Source organism: Mobula hypostoma, chromosome 1 (genome assembly GCF_963921235.1).
Source record: "Mobula hypostoma chromosome 1, sMobHyp1.1, whole genome shotgun sequence".
Classification (NCBI taxonomy): domain Eukaryota; kingdom Metazoa; phylum Chordata; class Chondrichthyes; order Myliobatiformes; family Myliobatidae; genus Mobula; species Mobula hypostoma.
In genome coordinates, this window is record NC_086097.1 from 98,371,483 (window position 1) to 98,393,304 (window position 21,822).

The 21,822-nt window shown below is 42.7% G+C and overlaps 1 protein-coding gene across 3 annotated transcripts in view; it reads left to right on the top strand.

The window, feature by feature from the left end:
* The window catches only part of ino80 (INO80 complex ATPase subunit), a 254,901-nt gene that overhangs the window by 29,873 nt on the left and 203,206 nt on the right, over nucleotides 1–21,822 (top strand). For all 3 annotated transcript variants that reach the window (XM_063053383.1, XM_063053403.1, XM_063053393.1), the window contains exon 2: nucleotides 19,778–19,964. In XM_063053383.1, coding sequence (XP_062909453.1) covers nucleotides 19,822–19,964 — 143 coding nt within the window. In that variant the 5' untranslated portion in view covers nucleotides 19,778–19,821. The remainder of the gene's footprint in view (nucleotides 1–19,777; nucleotides 19,965–21,822) is intronic.

Genomic DNA, 21,822 nt, shown 5'->3' on the forward strand with positions numbered 1-21,822 from the left:
ACATTTTGGTAGGACTAATCAAAATAGGGCATGCATGGTAAATGGTAGGGCATTGAGGAATGCAGTAGAACAGAGGGATCTAGGAATAATGGTGCATAGTTCCCTGAAGGTGGAATCTCATGTGGATAGGGTGGCGAAGAAAGCTTTTGGTATGCTGGCCTTTATAAATCAGAGCATTGAGTATAGGAGTTGGGATGTAATGTTAAAATTGTACAAGGCATTGATAAGGCCAAATTTGCAGTATTGTGTACATTTCTGGTCACCGTATTATAGGAAAGATGTCAACAAAATAGAGAGAGTACAGAGGAGATTTACCAGAATGTTACCTGGGTTTCAGCACCTAAGTTACAGAGAAAGGTTGAACAAGTTGGGTCTTTATTCTTTGGAGCGTGGAAGGTTGGGGGGGATTTGATTAGAGGTATTTAAAATTATGAGGGGGATAGGTAGAGTTGACGTGGATAGGCTTTGTCCATTGAGAGTAGGGGAGATTCAAACAAGAGGACATGAGTTAAGAGTTAAAGGGCAAAAGTTTAGGGGTAACACGAGGGGGAACTTCTTTACTCAGAGAGTGGTAGCTGTGTGGAACGAGCTTCCAGTAGAAGTGGTAGAGGCAGGTTTGATTTTGTCATTTAAAAAAAATTGGATAGGTAAATGGACAGGAAAGGAATGGAGGGTTATGGGCTGAGTGCAGATCGTTGGGACTAGGTGAGAGTAAGCGTTCGGCACAGTCTAGAAGGGCCAAGATGGCCTGTTTCTGTGCTGTAATTGTTATATGGTTAAGAAGAAAGAATAAAAAATAAGTTGCCATTAACAGTCTCACAGGAGGGGGGTCATAATTTCTCCCACTATAGTTGACTCATTATGGAGCTTAATGGCTAAGGGTAAGAATGACCTCGTACAGAGCTCTTTGGAGCAGCTCAGTTGTCTTAGTCTATTACTAAACGTGTTCCTCATACCAAGGTGGCACGCAGAGGGTGAGAAACATTGTCCGGAATTGCCAGGATTTTCTGTAGGGTCCTTTGTTCTGCCACAGCCTCCACTGTGTCCAATATAACAGAGAGAGCCTTTCTAATCAGTTTATTGAGCCTGTTGGTATCACCCACGTTGATGCCATTACCCCAGCACACCACCGCATGGAAGATTGTACTGGCGACAACAGACTGGTAGAACATGTCAAGGAGGGGCCTGCATCCTCCAAAGGACTCCTGTCTCCTGAGGAAGTAGAGGTGACTCTGGCCCTTCTTGTACACAGCCTCTGTGTTGGTGCTCCACTCAAGTCTGTCATCCAGGTGCACCACCAGGTACTTGTAGGTCCTCATGACAATCATGTCTTCACTATCAATAGTAACAGAGAGCAGTGCAGGCTACATCTCTCTGAAGTCCATCTCCTTTGTCTTACTGATGTTGAGCTACAGATGATTCAGCTTGCACCATTTGACAAAGTCCTCCACCAGAGCCCTGTATTCATCCTCCCGTCCTCCCTTTATACACCCAACAATTGCTGAGTCATCAGATTTCTGCAGATGACATGACTCAGTGTTATATCTAAAGTCCAACGTATACAGGGTAAACAAGAAGGGAACCAATACAGTTCCCTGTGGGGCCGCAGTGCTGCTTATAGCCATGTTTGACACACACCTCTGAGGCTGCACAAACTGTGGTCCGTCATCAGGTAGTCCTTCCAGGATACAATGGAAGTGTCAACCTCCATTGAACAAAGCTTTTCCCCCAGCAATGAGGGGTGTGTGGTATTGAAGATACTCGAGAAATCGAAAAACATGACCCTCACAGTGCTGCCCTGCTTATCCAAACGTGAGTAGACTTTGTTCAGCAGGTAGATAACAGCGTCGTTGACTACAGTGCAGTCCTGGTGAACAAACTGCAAGGGATTGAGGGCTGATCCGACCAACATGGATATAAAAGTACATAAAAGCAAGGATGTAATGTTGAGGCTTTATAAAGCTCTGGCGATGCCTCACTTGGAGTATTGTGAACAGTTTTGTGCCCCTTATCTAAGAAAGGATGTGCTGATATTCTGGAGGTTTCAAAGGAGTTTCACAAAGATTATTCCGGAATTGAAAGGCTCATCATATGAGGAGTGATTGATGGCTCTGGGCCTCTACTCACTGGAATTCAGATAAATGTGGGGGGGGGGTCATTGAAATGTATCGAACATTGAGAGGCCTCAGAGTGGATGTGGACAGGTTGTTTTCTATGGTGATAGTCTCAGAACAGCCTCAGACCAGAAGTGACAATGTCAGAATAGAGGGACGTCCATTTAGAACAGATGAGGAAGAATTTCTTTAGCCAGAGAGTGGTGAGTCTGTGGAATTTGTTGCCACGGGCGGTTGTGAAGACCAAGTCATTGGGTATATTTAAGGCAGAGGTTGATAGATTCTTGATTAGTCAAGATATGAAGGGATATGGGGAGAAGGCAGGAGGTAGAGGCTAAGAGGGAAATGGATCAGCCATGATAAAATGGCAGAGCAAACTCGATGGGCCAAATGGCCTAGTTCTACTCCGATATCTTATGGTTTTACAACAGGTTTAAGGAACCTTGGTTTTTGAAGGATATTGAGGCCCTGGTCAGGAGGAGGGGGTGCATAGCTGGTATCGATAGGAAGGAGCATATGAAGTACTTGGAGTGTAAGAAATGCTGGAGAACACTTAGAAGGAAATCAGGAAGGATGAAAGAAGGCATGAGGTTGCCCTAGCAGACAAGGTAAAGAAGAATCCCAAGAGCTTATACAGATATATTAAGAGCAAAAGGACAGCAAGGGACAACATTCGTCCTCTGGAAGATCAGAGTGGTCATCTGTGCATGGTGCCAAGAGATGTGGGAGATTTTTTTTGCTGCTGTATTTACTCGGGAGATGGACACAGCGACTATTGGAAGTGAGGCATAGCAGCAGTGAGGTCATGGACCATATATGGATTACAGAGGAGGAAGTGTTCACTGTTTTGAGGCAAGTTATAGTGGATATATCCTTTAGGGCTTGATAATATGTTCCCTTGTACCCTGTGGGAGGCTTGTGCAGAAATTACAGGAATGTTAGCTGAGATTTTTAAAATATCCTTGGCCACAGGTGAGGTGCGAAGGGTTGGAGCATATATATGTTATGGGTTGTTTAAGAAAGGATCTTCAGGAAGGGTAAGATGAAGGAACACATACCAATCCTCGTAGTGGGATCAGAAATAGAGAGAGTGAGCAGTTTCAAGTTCCTGGGTGTCAAGATCTCTGAGGACCTAACCTGTTCTCAACATATCGATGCAGCTATAAAGAAGGCAAGACAGTGATTGTACTTCATTAGGAGTTTGAAGAGATTTGGTATATCAACAAAAACACTCAAAAACTTCTAAGATGTACTGTGGAGAGAGCATTCTGACAGGCTGCATCACTCTCTGGTATGGTGGGGGGGGGGTGGGCTACTGCACAGGACCGAAAGAAGTTGCAGAGGGTCGTAAATTTAGTCTGCTCTAACTAGGGTACGAGCTACAAAGTGCCCAGGACATCTTGAAGGAGTGGTGTCTCAGAAAGGCAGCATCCATTATTGAGGACCCCCAGCACATATGCCCTTCTATCATTGCTACCATCAGGTAGGAGGTACAGAAGCCTGAAGGCACACACTCAGTGATTCAGGAACAGCTTCTTCCCCTCTGCCATCCAACTCCTAAATGGACATTGAACCTGTGAACACTACCTTACTTTTTTAATATGTATTATTTCTGGGGTTTTTTTTGCACGATTTTTAATCTATCCAATATATGTATACTGTAGGGTCAATCTTGCATGGGGAGTGGTAGAGCACTGAGAAGTGCAGTCAAACAGGGATATGAGAATACATGTCCATAATTAATTGAAAATAGCGTCACAGGTAGATAGGTTCATAAATAAAGCTTCTGGTACTTCAGCATTTATAGATCAGAGCAGTGAGTAAGGATATTATGTTGAAGTTGTATAAGATGGTGAGGCCTAATTTGGAGTACTGTGTGCAGTTTTGGTCACCTACCTACAGAAATGATGTTAATAAGATTGAATGAGTGCAGAGAAAAGTTACAAAGGTGTTGGAAAGATGTTGAGGACCTGAGTTATAGGGAAAGGTTGAATAAGTTAGGACTTTAATTCCCTAAAGTGTAAGAGAATGAGGGTAAATTGATAAAGGTATACAAAATTATGAGGGGTTATATATGTAAGTGTAAGCAGGCTTTTTCCAGTGAGGTTGGGTTAGCACATAATATTAAAGAGGACTTCAGAGAAATTCAGATAGATACATGAATGGGAGGGATATGGCGGGCTTTGGTCCGGGTTTGGGTCGATGGGACTAGGTAGGTTAAATAGTTCAGCACGTACAAGGTGTGCCGAAGGGCCTGTTCTGTTTCTGTGCTAGAGTGTTTTATGACTGACATTAATATTCTCTTTAAAACAGAATGTTTATGTTATGATCAATGTTCTTGTGAAGTGCAAGAAATGCTATAAAGAAATGGTAAGTTATCAATGTGTGGAAAGAGCTGGATACCAGAACTTATTACAGGTTCTCCCCAGCTTATGAGTACCTAATCATGTACAATGTGTATGTACGAGTATTTACAAATCATTTAAGTTTCACATAAAAGGATTTTGGTAAAAAACAAAGTCCACAGAATTGGTAATTAATGATATATGCAAATAAAGCCAGAAAGTGGAGATGAAGAGCCATTTGTGATATTTTTACTTAGTATTGTGAATCTTAAGTTTGCAGAGGCAACTTTATAAATGGGGGAATTCTAAAAAGGGAAACTTAAGGTCATCTACTTTTGAACCTGAGTCTAATAGAACATTTTCTTGAAAGTTGTGGAAGATCAATGATTTGAGGGGGTTAGTGATACATAGGAATGAAATCATTAGTGAGCAAATGGAATTTGATCTTGCAATTGAGATACACAAATGAAAGGAAATTACAGAAATTTGAACAGAGGAGGCCATTGACCAGTTGTGACTGTGCTGGCATAGTTTTGAGCAGTCTTGTCACTTTCATGCTCTCTGGTATTAATCCTCGTGCTTAACCAATTTCAATTTGAAGCAACCCATTGATTTTTGTTTCTGTCATCAATACCTGAATTCTAAACCATATCATTATGTTAAAATAAAAAAAAGACTCATTCTTTAGTCTTGGTCTATCCTTTACCTGGAATACCCTCACTAGTTTGGACATGAAATTTTCAAAATGGATTCAAGGTGCATTCGTGAAAATTAAACCATCTTAAAGAATTAACATTTGGCCACAGGTTGCATAAGAATGTTTTGTATTTCCTTGTTTAGAAGATTAGAAGGAGACCAAATCAAAATATACAGATTTAGTATAAAGGACGAAGTGGAGCTGATGAACATTTTCACAGGATGGGAGAATTCACTTGAGGAGGACACTGACACATATGTAACATCATGGTTCAGTGTGAATCTGTTCTGGCCTGAATATCACTTGGATGTAGTACTGAAAACCAGGAGTTGTGAAAGTTTTTTTCCCTCTATGTAACTCACTGATCCGATTGTAGCAGTCCTTTTATTTCCCCAAATGATTGTTAATTCATCACCAAGTTCATTGCTTGGAGGCAAACATTTCTTTAAAGAAAGCAGTTGCCTCAATTGCATACAGTTTTACTTGATCTGTAAAATAAAATAACTCTGAAGGATGAGCAAGATTTATTCTGGCCTTGCATGTCACCTGATTATTTTGCCTCAGGCTTCTGTCACTTGGCCTCAAGACCAACTGGGCTGGCAAAATTGACCTATCAAAATCAGAGAAAATATTAGACAAAATATTGTGTGTGGGTGAGGGGGCCTTGGGAAATCCAGTCACTTCTCACTATCAGTAATAAGGTTCATCAAACTCTTGTGGTGCAAGCTGGCAGCCTGAGATGCTGTTGTTCACTCATGGTGTTTGAAAGGTCTGTTCTCTGTTCAGTGCATTTCCTAGTGGCTCAACACCGTAGTTATCAAATTACCACGTCTACTGGAAGTAATATTGGTTAATATTGCCAGTTGAAGTACCCATTGGCAGTCATAATTTTGCTGGAAAGGAAAGGATCTCTTGATCCTTGGATCTTGAATTACACCATTTCTGTCATAGTTGTATTTTGAGAAGCCTTCCGGCAGGTGTAATAAGAAGGCTCCAGGCAGAAGGGGCTATCATCTATAGACACCTAACCATCTCTTGTTATGATTGAAAATGTCTCTTGCTTTTGCAGAGGTGGTGAGATCTGAAAGTTTGATCACTTTCCTTTCTCCACCTATTATTCTGTAACATGTATATTATTTGAATATTTTTCCTTATCCTATTTGGAAATTCAGCTCCATTTTGCTCTTTTAATCTAAATATAAGTTATATCAATTGAGTGTAGCTAATTCAGAGTTGTAGTTGCTTGCAATAGATGTCTATACTTGGTGGCATAATGCTTCTCAACAATTTAGATCACTTTGCACTGTGTATTGTACACTGATGTGAGAGAGGCAGGCCTGTTACTGAAAGCATCGAGGGGACTAGAAAGCCTGTCAAATTATCTTGCTAGTCAACACCTGGTTTTGCTGGGCATGCAATGTTTGCTGCAGCAATGTTCAAATCAAGGGGGTGGGGGAAAGAGTGTGGGTGGAGAGAGTGGCTGGTGAGTCCCCTTCCCTGTACCCTGCTTTTGCATATTCACTGTAGTTTGTATTGGAGCATAATCATAGAACCGGTCAGCACAGTACAGTCCCTGTGTAGCTAATTATGGGGAGGGAAGAAAGGGGCTTGTTTAGCTGTTGTTGTGTTGCTTCTCTGATCTGCTGAGCTTTGTGGGAATGCTGTGTTGGCACTGGAATATGTGGCAGTAGTTGAGGGCTGCCCCAGCACAACTCTAGTTGTGATGTTGTTAAACACAAATGATGCACGTCAAAACACAAGGTAAAATGCATGTGATAAATCTGACCCCTCCTTCCAACACAGCCTATAACCCTCCATTTTTCTTGCATCCGTGTGCCAATCTTTCTTAAATGTTCCCTGATAAAGAGTCTTGGCCAAAATGTTGACTGTTTATTCCTCTCCATTGATGCTGCCAACTTGCTGAGTTCCTCCAATATTTGGTGTGTTGCTCTTAAATGTCTCTATTATATCAGCCTCTACCACCTCCTCTGACAGTATGTTCCAGGCACATACTGCTTTCCATCTGTAAGAAAAAAAAACTACTCCTTGACATCTGCTTTAAGCTTTCCTTTGCTCACCTTAAATTGTATTGGCCATTGGCAACCTGAGAGAAAGACACTGTCCACTCTGTAAATGTCTCTCGTCTGAAAATACCTCTATTCAAGTTGCTTCTCAACCTACACTTCTAAGAGTGAAGCCCGAGCTCACTGAACTGTTCATCATAAGACATGTTATCTAATCCTGGCAAATCTCCTTTGCACCCTGAATTTCTGACACTTTTTTTATGAGATAACCAGAATTGAACGTCATATGTGTGGTCTAACTGGAGTTTTTGGGACTGCAACATTACCTTGTGGCTCTTGAACTCAATCCCCTGACTAATGAAGTCCAACACACCATAGGCCTTCTTATTTAAATTGAGATGGCACCTTTGAGGGATCTATTGACTTGTATTCCCAAAATCCTGCTGTTCTTCCCTACTAGTAAGAATACTGTATTTAACTTTGTACTCTGTCTTCAATTTTGACATTGTTTGAAGAAATCCTTGCCCAATTAACCATCATCATATAACCTGTAGCTTCAGAGGTCCTAACACACTAGACCACTGTTATACTAAGATGAGGAATGCCTATCATGCCATGTCTAGACTGCATTTCAGCAAAATGCCAAAGGGCAGGACAACAGAGGAACACTCACAACATGCTGGAGAAACTCAGGTCGGGCAGCATCCGTGGAAAAGATGAGTCGATGTTTCGGGCCGGAACCTTCGTCAGGACAACAAAGGTGTTCGTGGAAGGCAGTGGAGCAGCTAAAGGATTGCTTCAAGTTTGACGACTGGGCTGTGTTCAAGGACTGATGTCTGGATCTGAATGAATACACCACGGTTGTTATGGACTTTATTTAAAACAGTTATTAGATGAGGGTGTCCCCACAAAATCATTCAGGGTCTTCCCCAATCAGAAGCCCTGAATGATCCGTGAGATCCACATCTGCTGAGGACCAAATCAGAGGCGTTCAAATCCGATGACTAAGAAAATTACAAGAGTTCCAGGTACAACTTCCAGAAACCAGCTCACAGTTGAAGTGGCAATTCCGGACTAAACTTGAATCGACAAAGCTTGCATGACAGTTGCGATGGGGCTTGAATACTATCACCTCTTATAAAGTTAAATCAAGTGACATAGGTGACCATGGGGCTTTGCTTCCTGATAAGCTCAATGCCTTCTATGCTCACATTGACCGTCAAAACATGGAGGAACCATCACACGGTCCCACAGCCTCTGATGATCCGGTGATTTCAGTCTGAGGTCAACATGTGAGTAGCTTTCAGGAGGGCCCAGACAGGGTACCTGGCCAAGTACTAAAGACCTGGAGTATTCACTGAGATCTTTAACCTCTCGCTTTGGCAGCCTGAGGTACCTACCTGCTTTAAGCAGGCTTCACTTCTACTGATGCCTAAGAAGAATGTGGTGACCTGCCATAATGACTATCATCCAGTAGCATGTGTCCACAGTGATGAAGTGGTTTGCGAGGTTGTTGATTATACATATCAATTCCTGTCTGAGAAGCGATTTTGATCTGCTCCCAATTTGCCTACTGCAGCAACAGGTCCATAGCGGATGATTTCCCATTAGCTCTTGTCTCATAGCAACAACCTTGATGTTTAATACTTGTATATTTATTATTATTATTTCTTTCTTTTTGTATTTGCACAGTTTGTTGTCTTTTGCACACTGGTTGAAGGCCCAAGTTGGTGCGGTCTTTCGTTAATTCTGTTATGGTTATTATTCTGTTATGGATTTATTGAGTATGCCTGCAAGAAAATGAGTCTCTGGGTTGTATAGGGTGACATATATATACTTTGATAATTTTAAGTTTGGATCTTTCAAAGTGTATCATTCATTCTTTTGCAGATTGACTTCCTTTTGTTGTTTCTCCACTCAGCTCTATATTTGCCTTTGTAACCTACAACAGCTTTTATACTATCCACAGCACCATCAATCTTTGTGTCATCCACAAAATTACTAACTCACTGGTTCACTTCCTCATCTAAATCTTTTATAAAAATTGCAGAGTTAGGGTCCCAGAACATTCAATGGCCTTGAAGTAGAATACATAGAAACATAGAAAATAGGTACAGGAGTAGGCCATTCGGCCCTTCGAGCCTGCACCGCCATTTATTATGATCATGGCTGATCATCCAACTCAGAACCCCGCCCCAGCCTTCCCTCCATACCCCCTGATCCCCGTAGCCACAAGGGCCATATCTAACTCCCTCTTAAATATAGCCAATGAACTGGCCTCAACTGTTTCCTGTGGCAGAGAATTCCACAGATTCACCACTCTCTGTGTGAAGAAGTTTTTCCTCATCTCAGTCCTAAAAGGCTTTCCCTTTGTCGTTAAACTGTGACCCCTTGTTCTGGACCTCCCCAACATTGGGAACAGTCTTCCTACATCTAGCCTGTCCAATCCCTTTAGAATTTTATACATTTCATTAAGATCCCCCCTCAATCTTCTAAATTCCAGAGAGTATAAATCTAGTCGATCCAGTTTTTCATCATATGAAAGTCCTGCCATCCGAGGAATCAATCTGGTGAACCTTCTTCGTACTCCCTCTATGGCAAGGATGTCTTTCCTCAGATTAGGTGACCAAAACTGCACACAATATTCCTGGTGTGGTCTCACCAAGGCCTTGTACAACTGCAGTAGTACCTCCCTGCTCCTGTACTCGAATCCTCTCGCTATAAATACCAGCATACCATTTGTCTTTTTCACCGCCTGCTGTACCTGCATGCCCACTTTCAATGACTGGTGTATAATGACACCCAGGTCTCGTTGCACCTCCCCTTTTCCTAATCGGCCACCATTCAGATAATAATCTGTTTTCCTATTTTTGCCACCAAAGTGGATAACTTCACATTTATCCACATTAAATTGCATCTGCCATGAATTTGCCCACTCACCCAACCTATCCAAGTCACCCTGCATCCTCTTAGCATCCTCCTCACAGCTAACACTGCCACCCAGCTTTGTGTCATCCGCAAACTTGGAGATGCTGCATTTAATTCCCTCATCCAAGTCATTAATATATATTGTAAACAACTGGGGTCCCAGCACTGAGCCTTGCAGTACCCCACTAGTCACTGCCTGCCATTCTGAAAAGGTCCCGTTTATTCCCACTCTTTGCTTCCTGTCTGCTAACCAATTCTCCATCCACATCAATACCTTACCCCCAATACTGTGTGCTTTAAGTTTGCACACTAATCTCCTGTGTGGGACCTTGTCAAAAGCCTTTTGAAAATCCAAATATACCACATCCACTGGTTCTTCCCTATCCACTCTACTAGTTACATCCTCAAAAAATTCTATGCTGACTTTGTCCGATGATTTCACCGCTTTCCAAATGTGCTGTCATCACATCTTTGATAACTGACTCCAGCAGTTTCCCCACCACCGACGTTAGGCTAACCGGTCTATAATTCCCCGGTTTCTCTCTCCCTCCTTTTTTAAAAAGTGGGGTTACATTAGCCACCCTCCAATCCTCAGGAACTAGTCCAGAATCTAACGAGTTTTGAAAAATTATTACTAATGCATCCACTATTTCTTGGGCTACTTCCTTAAGCACTCTAGGATGCAGACCATCTGGCCCTGGGGATTTATCTGCCTTCAATCCCTTCAATTTACCTAACACCACTTCCCTACTAACATGTATTTCGCTCAGTTCCTCCATCTCACTGGACCCTCTGTCCCCTACTATTTCTGGAAGATTATTTATGTCCTCCTTAGTGAAGACAGAACCAAAGTAATTATTCAATTGGTCTGCCATGTCCTTGCTCCCCATAATCAATTCAGCTGTTTCTGTCTGTAGGGGACCTACATTTGTCTTTACCAGTCTTTTCCTTTTTACATATCTATAAAAGCTTTTACAGTCAGTTTTTATGTTCCCTGCCAGTTTTCTCTCATAATCTTTTTTCTCCTTCCTAATTAAGCCCTTTGTCCTCCTCTGCTGAACTCTGAATTTCTCCCAGTCCTCAGGTGAGCCACTTTCTCTGGCTAATTTGTATGCTTCTTCTTTGGAATTGATACTATCCCTAATTTCTCTTGTCAGCCACGGGTGCACTACCTTCCTTGATTTATTCTTTTGCCAAACTGGGATAAACAATTGTTGTAGTTCATCCATGCAACCTTTAAATGCTTGCCATTGCATATCCACCATCAATCCTTTAAGTGTCATTTGCCAGTCTATCTTAGCTAATTCACGTCTCATACCTTCAAAGTTACCCCTCTTTAAGTTCAGAACCTTTGTTTCTGTATTAACTATGTCACTCTCCATCTTAATGAAGAATTCCACCATATTATGGTCACTCTTACCCAAGGGGCCTCTCACGACAAGATTGCTAATTAACCCTTCCTCATTGCTGAAAACCCAGTCCAGAATAGCCTGCTCTCTAGTTGGTTCCTCGACATGTTGGTTCAAAAAACCATCCCGCATACATTCCAAGAAATCCTCTTCCTCAGCACCTTTACCAATTTGGTTCACCCCAATCTACATGTAGATTGAAGTCACCCATTATAACTGCTGTTCCTTTATTGCACACATTTCTAATTTCCTGTTTAATACCATCTCCGACCTCACTACTACTGTTAGGTGGCCTGTACACAACTCCCACCAGCGTCTTCTGCCCCTTAGTGTTACGCAGCTCTACCCATATCGACTCCACATCTTCCCGGCTTATGTCCTTCCTTTCTATTGCGTTAATCTCTTCTTTAACCAGCAATGCCACCCCACCTCCCCTTCCTTCATGTCTATCCCTCCTGAATATTGAATATCCCTGAACGTTGAGCTCCCATCCTTGGTCACCCTGGAGCCATGTCTCTGTGATCCCAACTATATCATAATCATTAATAACAATCTACACTTTCAATTCATCCACCTTATTACGAATGCTCCTTGCATTGACACACAAAGCCTTCAGGCGCTCTTTTACAACTCTGTAAGCCCTTATACAATTATGTTGAAAAGTGGCCCTTTTTAATGCTTGCCCTGGATTTGTCGGCCTGCCACTTTTACTCTTCTCCTTAGTACTTTTTGCTTCTACCCTCACTTTACACCCCTCTGTCTCTCTGCACTGGTTCCCATCCCCCTGTTGTGAACTAACCTCCTCTCGCCTAGCCTCTTTAATTTGATTCCCACCCCCCAACCATTCTAGTTTAAAGTCACCTCAGTAGCCCTCACTAATCTCCCTGCCAGGATATTGGTCCCCCCAGGATTCAAGTGTAACCCGTCCTTTTTGTACAGGTCACGCCTGCGCCAAAAGAGGTCCCAATGATCCAAAAACTTGAATCCCTGCCCCCTGCTCCAATCCCTCAGCCACGCATTTATCCTCCACCTCATCGCATTCCTACTCTCACTGTTGCGTGGCACAGGCAGTAATCCCGAGATTACTACCTTTGCGGTCCTTTTTCTCAACTCCCTTCCTAGCTTCCTATATTCTCCTTTCAGGACCTCATCCCTTTTCCTACCTATGTCATTGGTACCTATATGTACCACGACCTCTGGCTCCTCACCCTCCCACTTCAGGATATCTTGGACACGATCAGAAATATCCCGGACCCTGGCACCAGGGAGGCAAACTACCATACGGGTCTCTGGACTGCGTCCACAGAATCGCCTATCTGACCCCTTTACTATCGAGTCCCCTATCACAACTGCCCTCCTCTTCCTTGCCCTACCCTTCTGAGCTACAGGGCCAGACTCTGTGCCAGAGGCACGGCCACTGTCGCTTCCCCCGGGTAAGCTGTCCCCCCCAACAGTACTCAAACAGGAGTACCTATTGTTAAGGGGCACAGCCACCGGGGTACTCCCTATTACCTGACTCTTCCCTTTCCCCCTCCTAACCGTGACCCACTTGTCTGCCTCCCGTGGCCCCGGCGTGACCACCTGCCTGCAACTCCTCTCTATCAACTCCTCACTCTCCCTGACCAGACGAAGGTCATCGAGCTGCAGCTCCAGTTCCGTAACGCGTTCCCTTAGGAGCTGCATCTCGATGCACTTGGCGCAGATGTAGACGTCCGGGAGGCTTGGAGACTCCAGGGCCTCCCACATCCGACACCAAGAACAGCAAACTGCTCTCACACTCATACTGCCCCTCTCCTCAAATAACAACGGAAAATGAATGCCAAACCTTCCTCGCCTCGCCCGTTTCCGCCGAAGCCCTTAAGTCTTCACTCTGCTCCCGGCTCACTCCGCCGCCCGCAAACTACGCTGCCCGCTGTATGAGGCTCTGTTCCTTAATTAATACACTTCATTAACTATCACCCTTTGGCCTTTGTGGGCAAGCCAATTCTGAATTCGTGCAGCCAAGTTTCCATGGATCCTATGCCTCATGACTTTCTGAATGAGCTGTATGATATTACATGATTTATTTTAAAGTACTAGCTTAAAAAAACTTTATTTTAATGAATGGCTACTGGTTCCATATTATTCCATTAATGAGTTAAGCAAGTCTTTGGGTATGAAAAGACTTTCAGTGATGAAATAGGCAGTATGGAAAATTGTGCTACCTCAGGTACAATGTTTGCTGTAACATGATGAAAGTCAGTTATACAGAATGAGTATTACCTGTTGTAACTAAATGTTATAATTATGTGGTTTTTGTTAGTTTTTAAATTGGTTTGTCATGTGTTTCTGTGATACCATTCTGGGAAAACATTGTATCATTTCTTAATGCATGCATTACTAAATAACAATAAAAGAGGACTGCGTGTCCTCATAATCTAATCTAAACAGATTAAACTGTACTTGAATGTGGCATAAGGCTGCATACATTGCATTTAACATTGTGAATGCAGATACAGAAATTTTGGTCCACTACATTTTTAATGGCAGCCTGAGCCTAAAGATGAATTTGAGCAGAAGGGCGTTAGGAATTGGTTGTCCAGGAAGTGCACAGAGGACATATTTTATGGAGATACAATTCATTAATAAGCATTAAATTTCGACCTCCAGACACAGTGTGGAAGTTAGTGTAAGGCTTTACAGCACCAGCAATTGAAAGATCGGGACTCAATATCCGCTGCAGCCTTATGAGGTTGTACACTCTCTCCGTGACATGAGCTTGTGGGTCCTCTGGTTTCCTCCCACCTTATAAAAGATATAAGAGTTAGGATTACTAAATTGTGGTCACACTATGCTGGTTCTGAAAGCATGGCGATATTTGCCAGCTGCCCCCAGTACATTTTCAGATTCTGGTTGTTGGTACAAGTGATGCATTTTACTGTTCTGATGTAAATTTGACAAATACAGCTGATCTCTTTAATCTTAAAGTTATTTGTAATGCTATATTAGAACAGCAGATCAACATTGGCTTCTGGCAGCCTGAATATATTGAACCCTCTTTCTTTTCTGGAACAGAGCAGGCAGAGACATGAAGTTAGGAATCCCCTTGTGTTTCGCGCATTCTCTGGTATGGTAGTATCCTTATAAAAGCCTTTTGTGACTAGTTTCCTGGTTTTTATTCTACCCTGTTTCTTGGAAAATTGTTGATCCTTAGTGAGTTATTACAATTCACTTGTACAGTATACTTAAGCTTAATAAAAAAGGTCTGGAGAAGATTTCAAGCTCAATGTTCTCATATTGGAACATCAGAATAACAATTACTAATTGGTGATTGCAATTGTCAGATTAGCAGTAGGCTAGGAGGATTCCTTTTCTAAATACGATCTTCCCTGTAAGGCTATGAGACAGTGAAATCAATTGTTTAAATGTAAACAACCGAAGTTCAAGTTCTTTTTTTAACAGTGGAAGGGTCAAAGTATGTTTAATCAATAAAGTACACTGCAGCTCATTGAATTCAGAAGTGTATAATTTGACAAATAAAACTACTGCTGAACACTTTTGTTGAGATCATCAAAAAGAGACATGAGACAGTTGCAGAATACTTGCAACACATACAAAATGCTGGAGGAGCTCAGCAGGCCAGGCAGTGTCTATGGGAAATGCGTAAATAGTTGATGTTTCGGGTCAAGACCCTTCATCAGGACTGCAAAAAAAAAGATGAGCAAGAAGGTGGAGGGAAGGGAGGAAGAAGTACAAAGCGGTAGGTGATGGGTGAAACTGGGAGAGGGGGAGGGTGAAGTAAAGAGCTGGGAAATTGGTTGATGAAAGAGATAAAGGGCTGGAGGAGGGGGAATCTGATAGAGGGTAGAAGACCATGGAAGAAAGGGAAGGGGAGGAGCACCAGAAGGAGGTGATGGACAGGTAAGGAGATAAGGTGAGAGATAGAACCAGGAATAGGAATGGTAAACGGGGTGAGGGGCAATTACCAGAAGTTTGAGAAATTGATGTTCATGCCATCGGGTTGAAGGCTCCCTAGATGGAATATAAGGTGTTGCTGGTTAATCCTGCATGTGGCCTCATTGCAACAGTAGAGGAGACAACAGACTGACATGTTGGAATGGGAAGTAGAATTAAAATGGGAGGCCACTGGATAATCCCACTGTTCCTGGCAGATGGAGTGTAGATGATTGGCGAAGCGGTCTCCCAGTCTACATCAGGTCTCACCAATATACAGGAGGCCACACCGGGAGCACAGGATACAGTAGATGAGCCCAACAGACTCATAGGTGAAGTGCTGCCTCATCTGGAAGGATTGTTTTGGGCCCTGAACGCTAGTGAGGGAGGTGGTGTAGGTGTAACACTTGTTTGACCTGCAAGGATAAGTACCAGAAGGGAGTTTGGGGAGGGGGGGGCAGCATTGAATGGACAAGGGAGTCACACGGAGCGATCCTTGCGGAAAGTGGTGAGGTGGGAGGGAAAAGATTGGTGGTGGGATCCTGTTGGAGATGAGTGAATCACAATCCCTGACAATTTTTCAGTTGCTGGCACTCTTAACTTGAATCTGAAAGTTGTGGGTACAAGGTTCAAGGGTTTGACACATGATCTGAACTGTCACTGCTGTACATTTGAGGAAGTAATTGTTTTGCATCAGAAATGAACTGTTGAAACAGTATGTAAGCTGAAGAACAACAGGAATTCTGCAGATGCTGGAAATTCAAGCAACATACATCAAAGTTGCTGGTGAACGCAGCAGGCCAAGCAGCATCTGTAGGAAGAGGTGCAGTTGACGTTTCAGGCCGAGACCCTTCGTCAGGACTAACTGAAGGAAGAGTGAGTAAGGGATTTGAAAGTTGGAGGGGGAGGGGGAGATCCAAAATGATAGGAGAAGACAGGAGGGGGAGGGATGGAGCCAAGAGCTGGACAGGTGATAGGCAAAAGGGGATACGAGAGGATCATGGGACAGGAGGTCCAGGAAGAAAGACAAGGGGGGGGGTGACCCAGAGGATGGGCAAGAGGTATATTCAGAGGGACAGAGGGAGAAAAAAGAGAGTGAGAGAAAGAACGTGTGCATAAAAATGAGTAACAGATGGGGTACGAGGGGAAGGTGGGGCCTTAGCGGAAGTTAGAGAAGTCGATGTTCATGCCATCAGGTTGGAGGCTACCCAGATGGAATATAAGGTGTTGTTCCTCCAACCTGAGTGTGGCTTCATCTTTACAGTAGAGGAGGCCGTGGATAGACATGTCAGAATGGGAATGGGAAGTGGAATTAAAATGTGTGGCCACTGGGAGATCCTGCTTTCTCTGGCGGACAGAGCGTAGATGTTCAGCAAAGTGGTCTCCCAGTCTGCGTTGGGTCTCGCCAATATATAAAAGGCCACATCGGGAGCACCGGACGCAGTATATCACCCCAGCCGACTCACAGGTGAAGTGATGCCTCACCTGGAAGGACTGTTTGGGGCCCTGAATGGTGGTAAGGGAGGAAGTGTAAGGGCATGTGACACTTCTCACACTCTTAAACTTTTCGATGATTTTAAGTTCCCTGGCCCCCACCGCTTTATTTTCACCATGGATGTCCAGTCCTTATATACTTCCATCCCCCATCAGGAAGGTCTCAAAGCTCTACGCTTTTTGGATTCCAGACCTAATCAGTTCCCCTCTACCACCACCCTGCTCTGTCTAGCGGAATTAGTCCTTACTCTTAATAATTTCACCTTTGGCTCCTCCCACTTCCTCCAAACTGAAGGTGTAGCTATGGGCACCCGTATGGGTCCTAGCTATGCCTGCCTTTTTGTTGGGTTTGTGGAACAATCTATGTTCCGTGCCTATTCTGGTATCTGTCCCCCACTTTTCCTTCGCTACATCGACGACTGCATTGGCGCTGCTTCCTGCACGCATGCAGAACTCGTTGACTTTATTAACTTTGCCTCCAACTTTCACCCTGCCCTCAAGTTTACCTGGTCCATTTCCGACACCTCCCTCCCCTTTCTAGATCTTCCTGTCTCTGTCTCTGGAGACAGCTTATCCACTGATGTCTACTATAAGCCTACTGACTCTCACAGCTATCTGGACTATTCCTCTTCTCACCCTGTCTCTTGCAAAAACGCCATCCCCTTCTCGCAATTCCTCCGTCTCCGCCACATCTGCTCTGAGGATGAAGCTTTTCATTCTAGGATGAGGGAGATGTCTTCCTTTTTTAAAGAAAGGGGCTTCCCTTCCTCCACTATCAACTCTGCTCTTAAACGCATCTCCCCCATTTCACGTACATCTCTCACTCCATCCTCCCACCACCCCACTAGGAATAGGGTTCCCCTGGTCCTCACCTACCATCCCACCAGCCTCCGGGTCCAACATATTATTCTCCGTAACTTCCGCCACCTCCAACGGGATCCCACCACTAAGCACATCTTTCCCTCCCCCCCGCCCCTCTGCTTTCTGCAGGGATCGCTCCCTACGTGACTCCCTTGTCCATTCGTCCCCACTGATCTCCCTCCTGGCACTTATCCGTGTAAGCGGAACAAGTGCTACACATGCCCTTACACTTCCTCCCTTACCACCATTCAGGGCCCCAAACAGTCCTTCCAGGTGAGGCATCACTTCACCTGTGAGTCGACTGGGGTGATATACTGCGTCTGGTGCTCCCGATGTGGCCTTTTATATATTGGCGAGACCCAACGCAGACTGGGAGACCGCTTTGCTGAACATCTACGCTCTGTCCGCCAGAGAAAGCAGGATCTCCCAGTGGCCACACATTTTAATTCCACATCCCATTCCCATTCTGACATGTCTATCCACGGCCTCCTCTACTGTAAAGATGAAGCCACACTCAGGTTGGAGGAACAACACCTTATATTCCATCTGGGTAGCCTCCAACCTGATGGCATGAACATTGACTTCTCTAACTTCCGCTAAGGCCCCACCTCCCCCTCGTACCCCATCTGTTACCCATCTTTATGCACACGTTCTTTCTCTCACTCTCCTTTTTCTCCCTCTGTCCCTCTGAATATACCTCTTGCCCATCCTCTGGGTCACCCCCCCCTTGTCTTTCTTCCCGGATCTCCTGTCCCATGATCCTCTCGTATCCCCTTTTGCCTATCACCTGTCCAGCTCTCGGCTCTATCCCTCCCCCTCCTGTCTTCTCCTATCATTTTGGATCTCCCCCTCCCCCTCCAACTTTCAAATCCCTTACTCACTCTTCCTTCAGTTAGTCCTGACGAAGGGTCTCGGCCTGAAACGTCGACTGTACCTCTTCCTACAGATGCTGCCTGGCCTGCTGCGTTCACCAGCAACTTTGATGTATGTAAGCTGAAGCTTGTTTATGCAGTCAAATCTGCATGATAAAGACTGCTTGAAGACCAGTGAATTCTGACTGGATTTTCCTGTTTAGTTTAGAGGGCAGAGACTGATACTTGAAATCCAAAAGGCATTAAACTGGATATCAGTAATGCAAATGCACTAAGTGCTTCTGTACACATTGATAAAATTGTACAGTGCTCCACACTGCAAAAAAAGTCAATAATTTCAAGAAAAATGTCTGTATAGACTTAAAGTGAAATGAATCCTGTGAAATGAAACTTCACAATCTGAAATGAATCCCACAGAAACATTCTGTAATGTTTCCCAGCTGATACCTCCTTGAACCTCTGTTTTTTTGAATAAGAATTCCAAATATTCATTGCTCTCACACTTCATCTAACGGCCCTCTATTTTTAATCGCTCACCCCTAGATGTACATCCTCTTGTAAGAGGAATGGTGGGTATAATAATGGTGGTGGTCATAGTTGGAGTAACAAAATCAAATAGCATTTGTATTCAATAAGATAAGTCGGCAACATATTGATGAATTTACATCAGCGTAACGCTCAGGTGTACTGGCATTCGTGATGGTAAATAAAATAAAACATGTATTCAATTTGGTGTTATTTAACTACCTCTAGTGTTCCAAATGCTCATTTTTGTCTAATGGCATACTAAGTAACAATGAAAATAAGTAATATCAGGAAAAAAAGGAATATAAGTTACATCAGGCCCTCCTGTCCCAAATATCTGCTATTATGTCTTTTATTAAAATTACAGTTGATCTTGTACCTGAATGCCATTTTCCCATACCAACCCCACCCCCCCCCCCGGCCCCAATTAACAATTTCCTTAATATCCAGTAATCTGCATTGTCTTGTAAGTGATTTGGCTGAATAGTAAACATTAGTCAGAACGTTTGAACTCTTGTTAGAATGTACCTTTAGTACTGGGAAAGTTTGATGACATGCTCCCCTGTTCTCTATAGAACCAACAAAAGGCCCAGATTTTCCTGTATAAGAGGACCTTTCTATGGCAGCAGACCTACTTCAAAGTGAGAATGGGAGTGGTGCAGAGCTGGCAAAGCCTCTACATCTGCAGTACCTGGAACGTGCACTACGACTTGACCCCTTCCTGCGCCAAGCTGCAAATGTATTCAACAGACCTATTTCTAGGTAAGTCCACCACTCACTAAACGTGGGGTGATGCAGTGTTTTGATTCTGTTGCTGAATGGAATAGTTTATCAGAGGTGGCCTAAGCTATTGGCTCATGAAGCCACATATGATATTGAATCAGAATTGGGTTTATTATCACTGGCATGTGTTGTGAAATTTGTTAACTTGTTAATTGAGATGCAAGGCAACCTTCACTGCCAATCTTATTATAAATAATAAATCCATACTTAAACACTATGGCGAAATACTGATGAGTCTTCCATTTGTAAGTCTTCAGAAAGCCACTGATTTGTTGTTGAAGTGGAAGTTGAACTTGAGTTTGACTGTCAGATATCATTGCAAGCTCAGAGGCTGTAAAGGTATATAATGTTTATGGTTACAAATTTCACAATGTAGGTTGTGTGAAAATTGAAATGAGTCACACACTGTTCATGAGTCGAGGATGCCTCTTTCTGGCCCTGAGTTCCACAATTCAGTTGTGCATTGAGATTCATGCATCATCTTTAGAGCCAAATCATTTGGAGTTCCATTAATTCTATTAATTTCTGCAGTGGGTGTTTCTGTTGCTGCTTTCTTGGGAGTTGGGCAAGCTTTGAATCACATCAATTGTAAATGAGTGTTTTTACAGAAAAAAGCACCACTTCCACTTCTGTAAGTCTTCAATTTGCCCTAAAAGTAATTGTGCAGTCCTTTTAATTTTTTATTTAAGCTTGTGATCATGAATTTCTGCTTAATATCTTTATTTCTTTTTAAATCTTTTTATTAATTTTCCAAAATTATAAACAGAATAACAATATTGATACAGAGAGATTGGAATAATCTTATTGTTGATAAACATGTACAAAAAAGATTTCAAATAATACAGGTATAATAGACTTCCAAACTCTTAATATAATTAACCATAGAGAAAAAAGAAATAAAAAGAAAAAAAATGCAAAGAAAACCCCCCCAAAAGAAACCACAAAAAAAACTAAATACTAAACCCCAAAAAAAAGCAAATGGAACATAACAAGGCTGGACCAATATCTTAAATCGAGCAGGTTCAATAATGTCGTCAACTCCGCTCTTCTATTCATATATTTGAAGTTAATAAGAAGGATTCAGAAAGGTCAAATTACATCATATGAAAATGATGAATAAATGGTTTCCAAGTTTCTTCAAATTTAACCGAAGGATCAAAAATGTCACTTCTGATTTTTCTAAATTTAAACATGATATCGTTTGGGAAAACCATTGAAATGTGGTAGGAGGATTGGTCTCCTTCCAGTTCAATAAAATGGATCTTCTGGCCACTAAAGTAATAAATGCGATCATCTGACAGGCTGAAGAGGATAAACATCTATGTTCTATCATTGGCAAAGCAAAATTTGCTGTAATAGGATGGGGTTGTAAGTCAAAACGCAAAACTGTTAAGATAATATCAAAAATATTTTTCCAGAAGAGATCAGGACCAAAACATACGTTAAGGAAGCCACCTCAGAGTGACATCTGTCACAGATAGGGTTTATATGGGAATAAAAACGGGCTAATTTATCTTTAGATATATGGGCCCTATGCGCTACTTTAAGTTGTATTAGCGTATGTTTGGCACATATAGAGGAAGAACTAACTGAAAAATTTTAAGCCATTTCTCTATAGGTAGGCAAAGTTGAAGTTCCTTTTCCCATTCATTTTTAATTTTATCAGATATACCTGGCTGTAATTTCATAATTATATCATAAATAGATGCTATTAATCCCTTCTGAAAGGGATTTAAACCTAAAATTTTATCGATAATATTAGTAGGGTATGAAATCGGGAAGGTAGGCAGCGTGGTATTTAAAAAATTTCTTATTTGTAAATATCTAAAAAAAAATA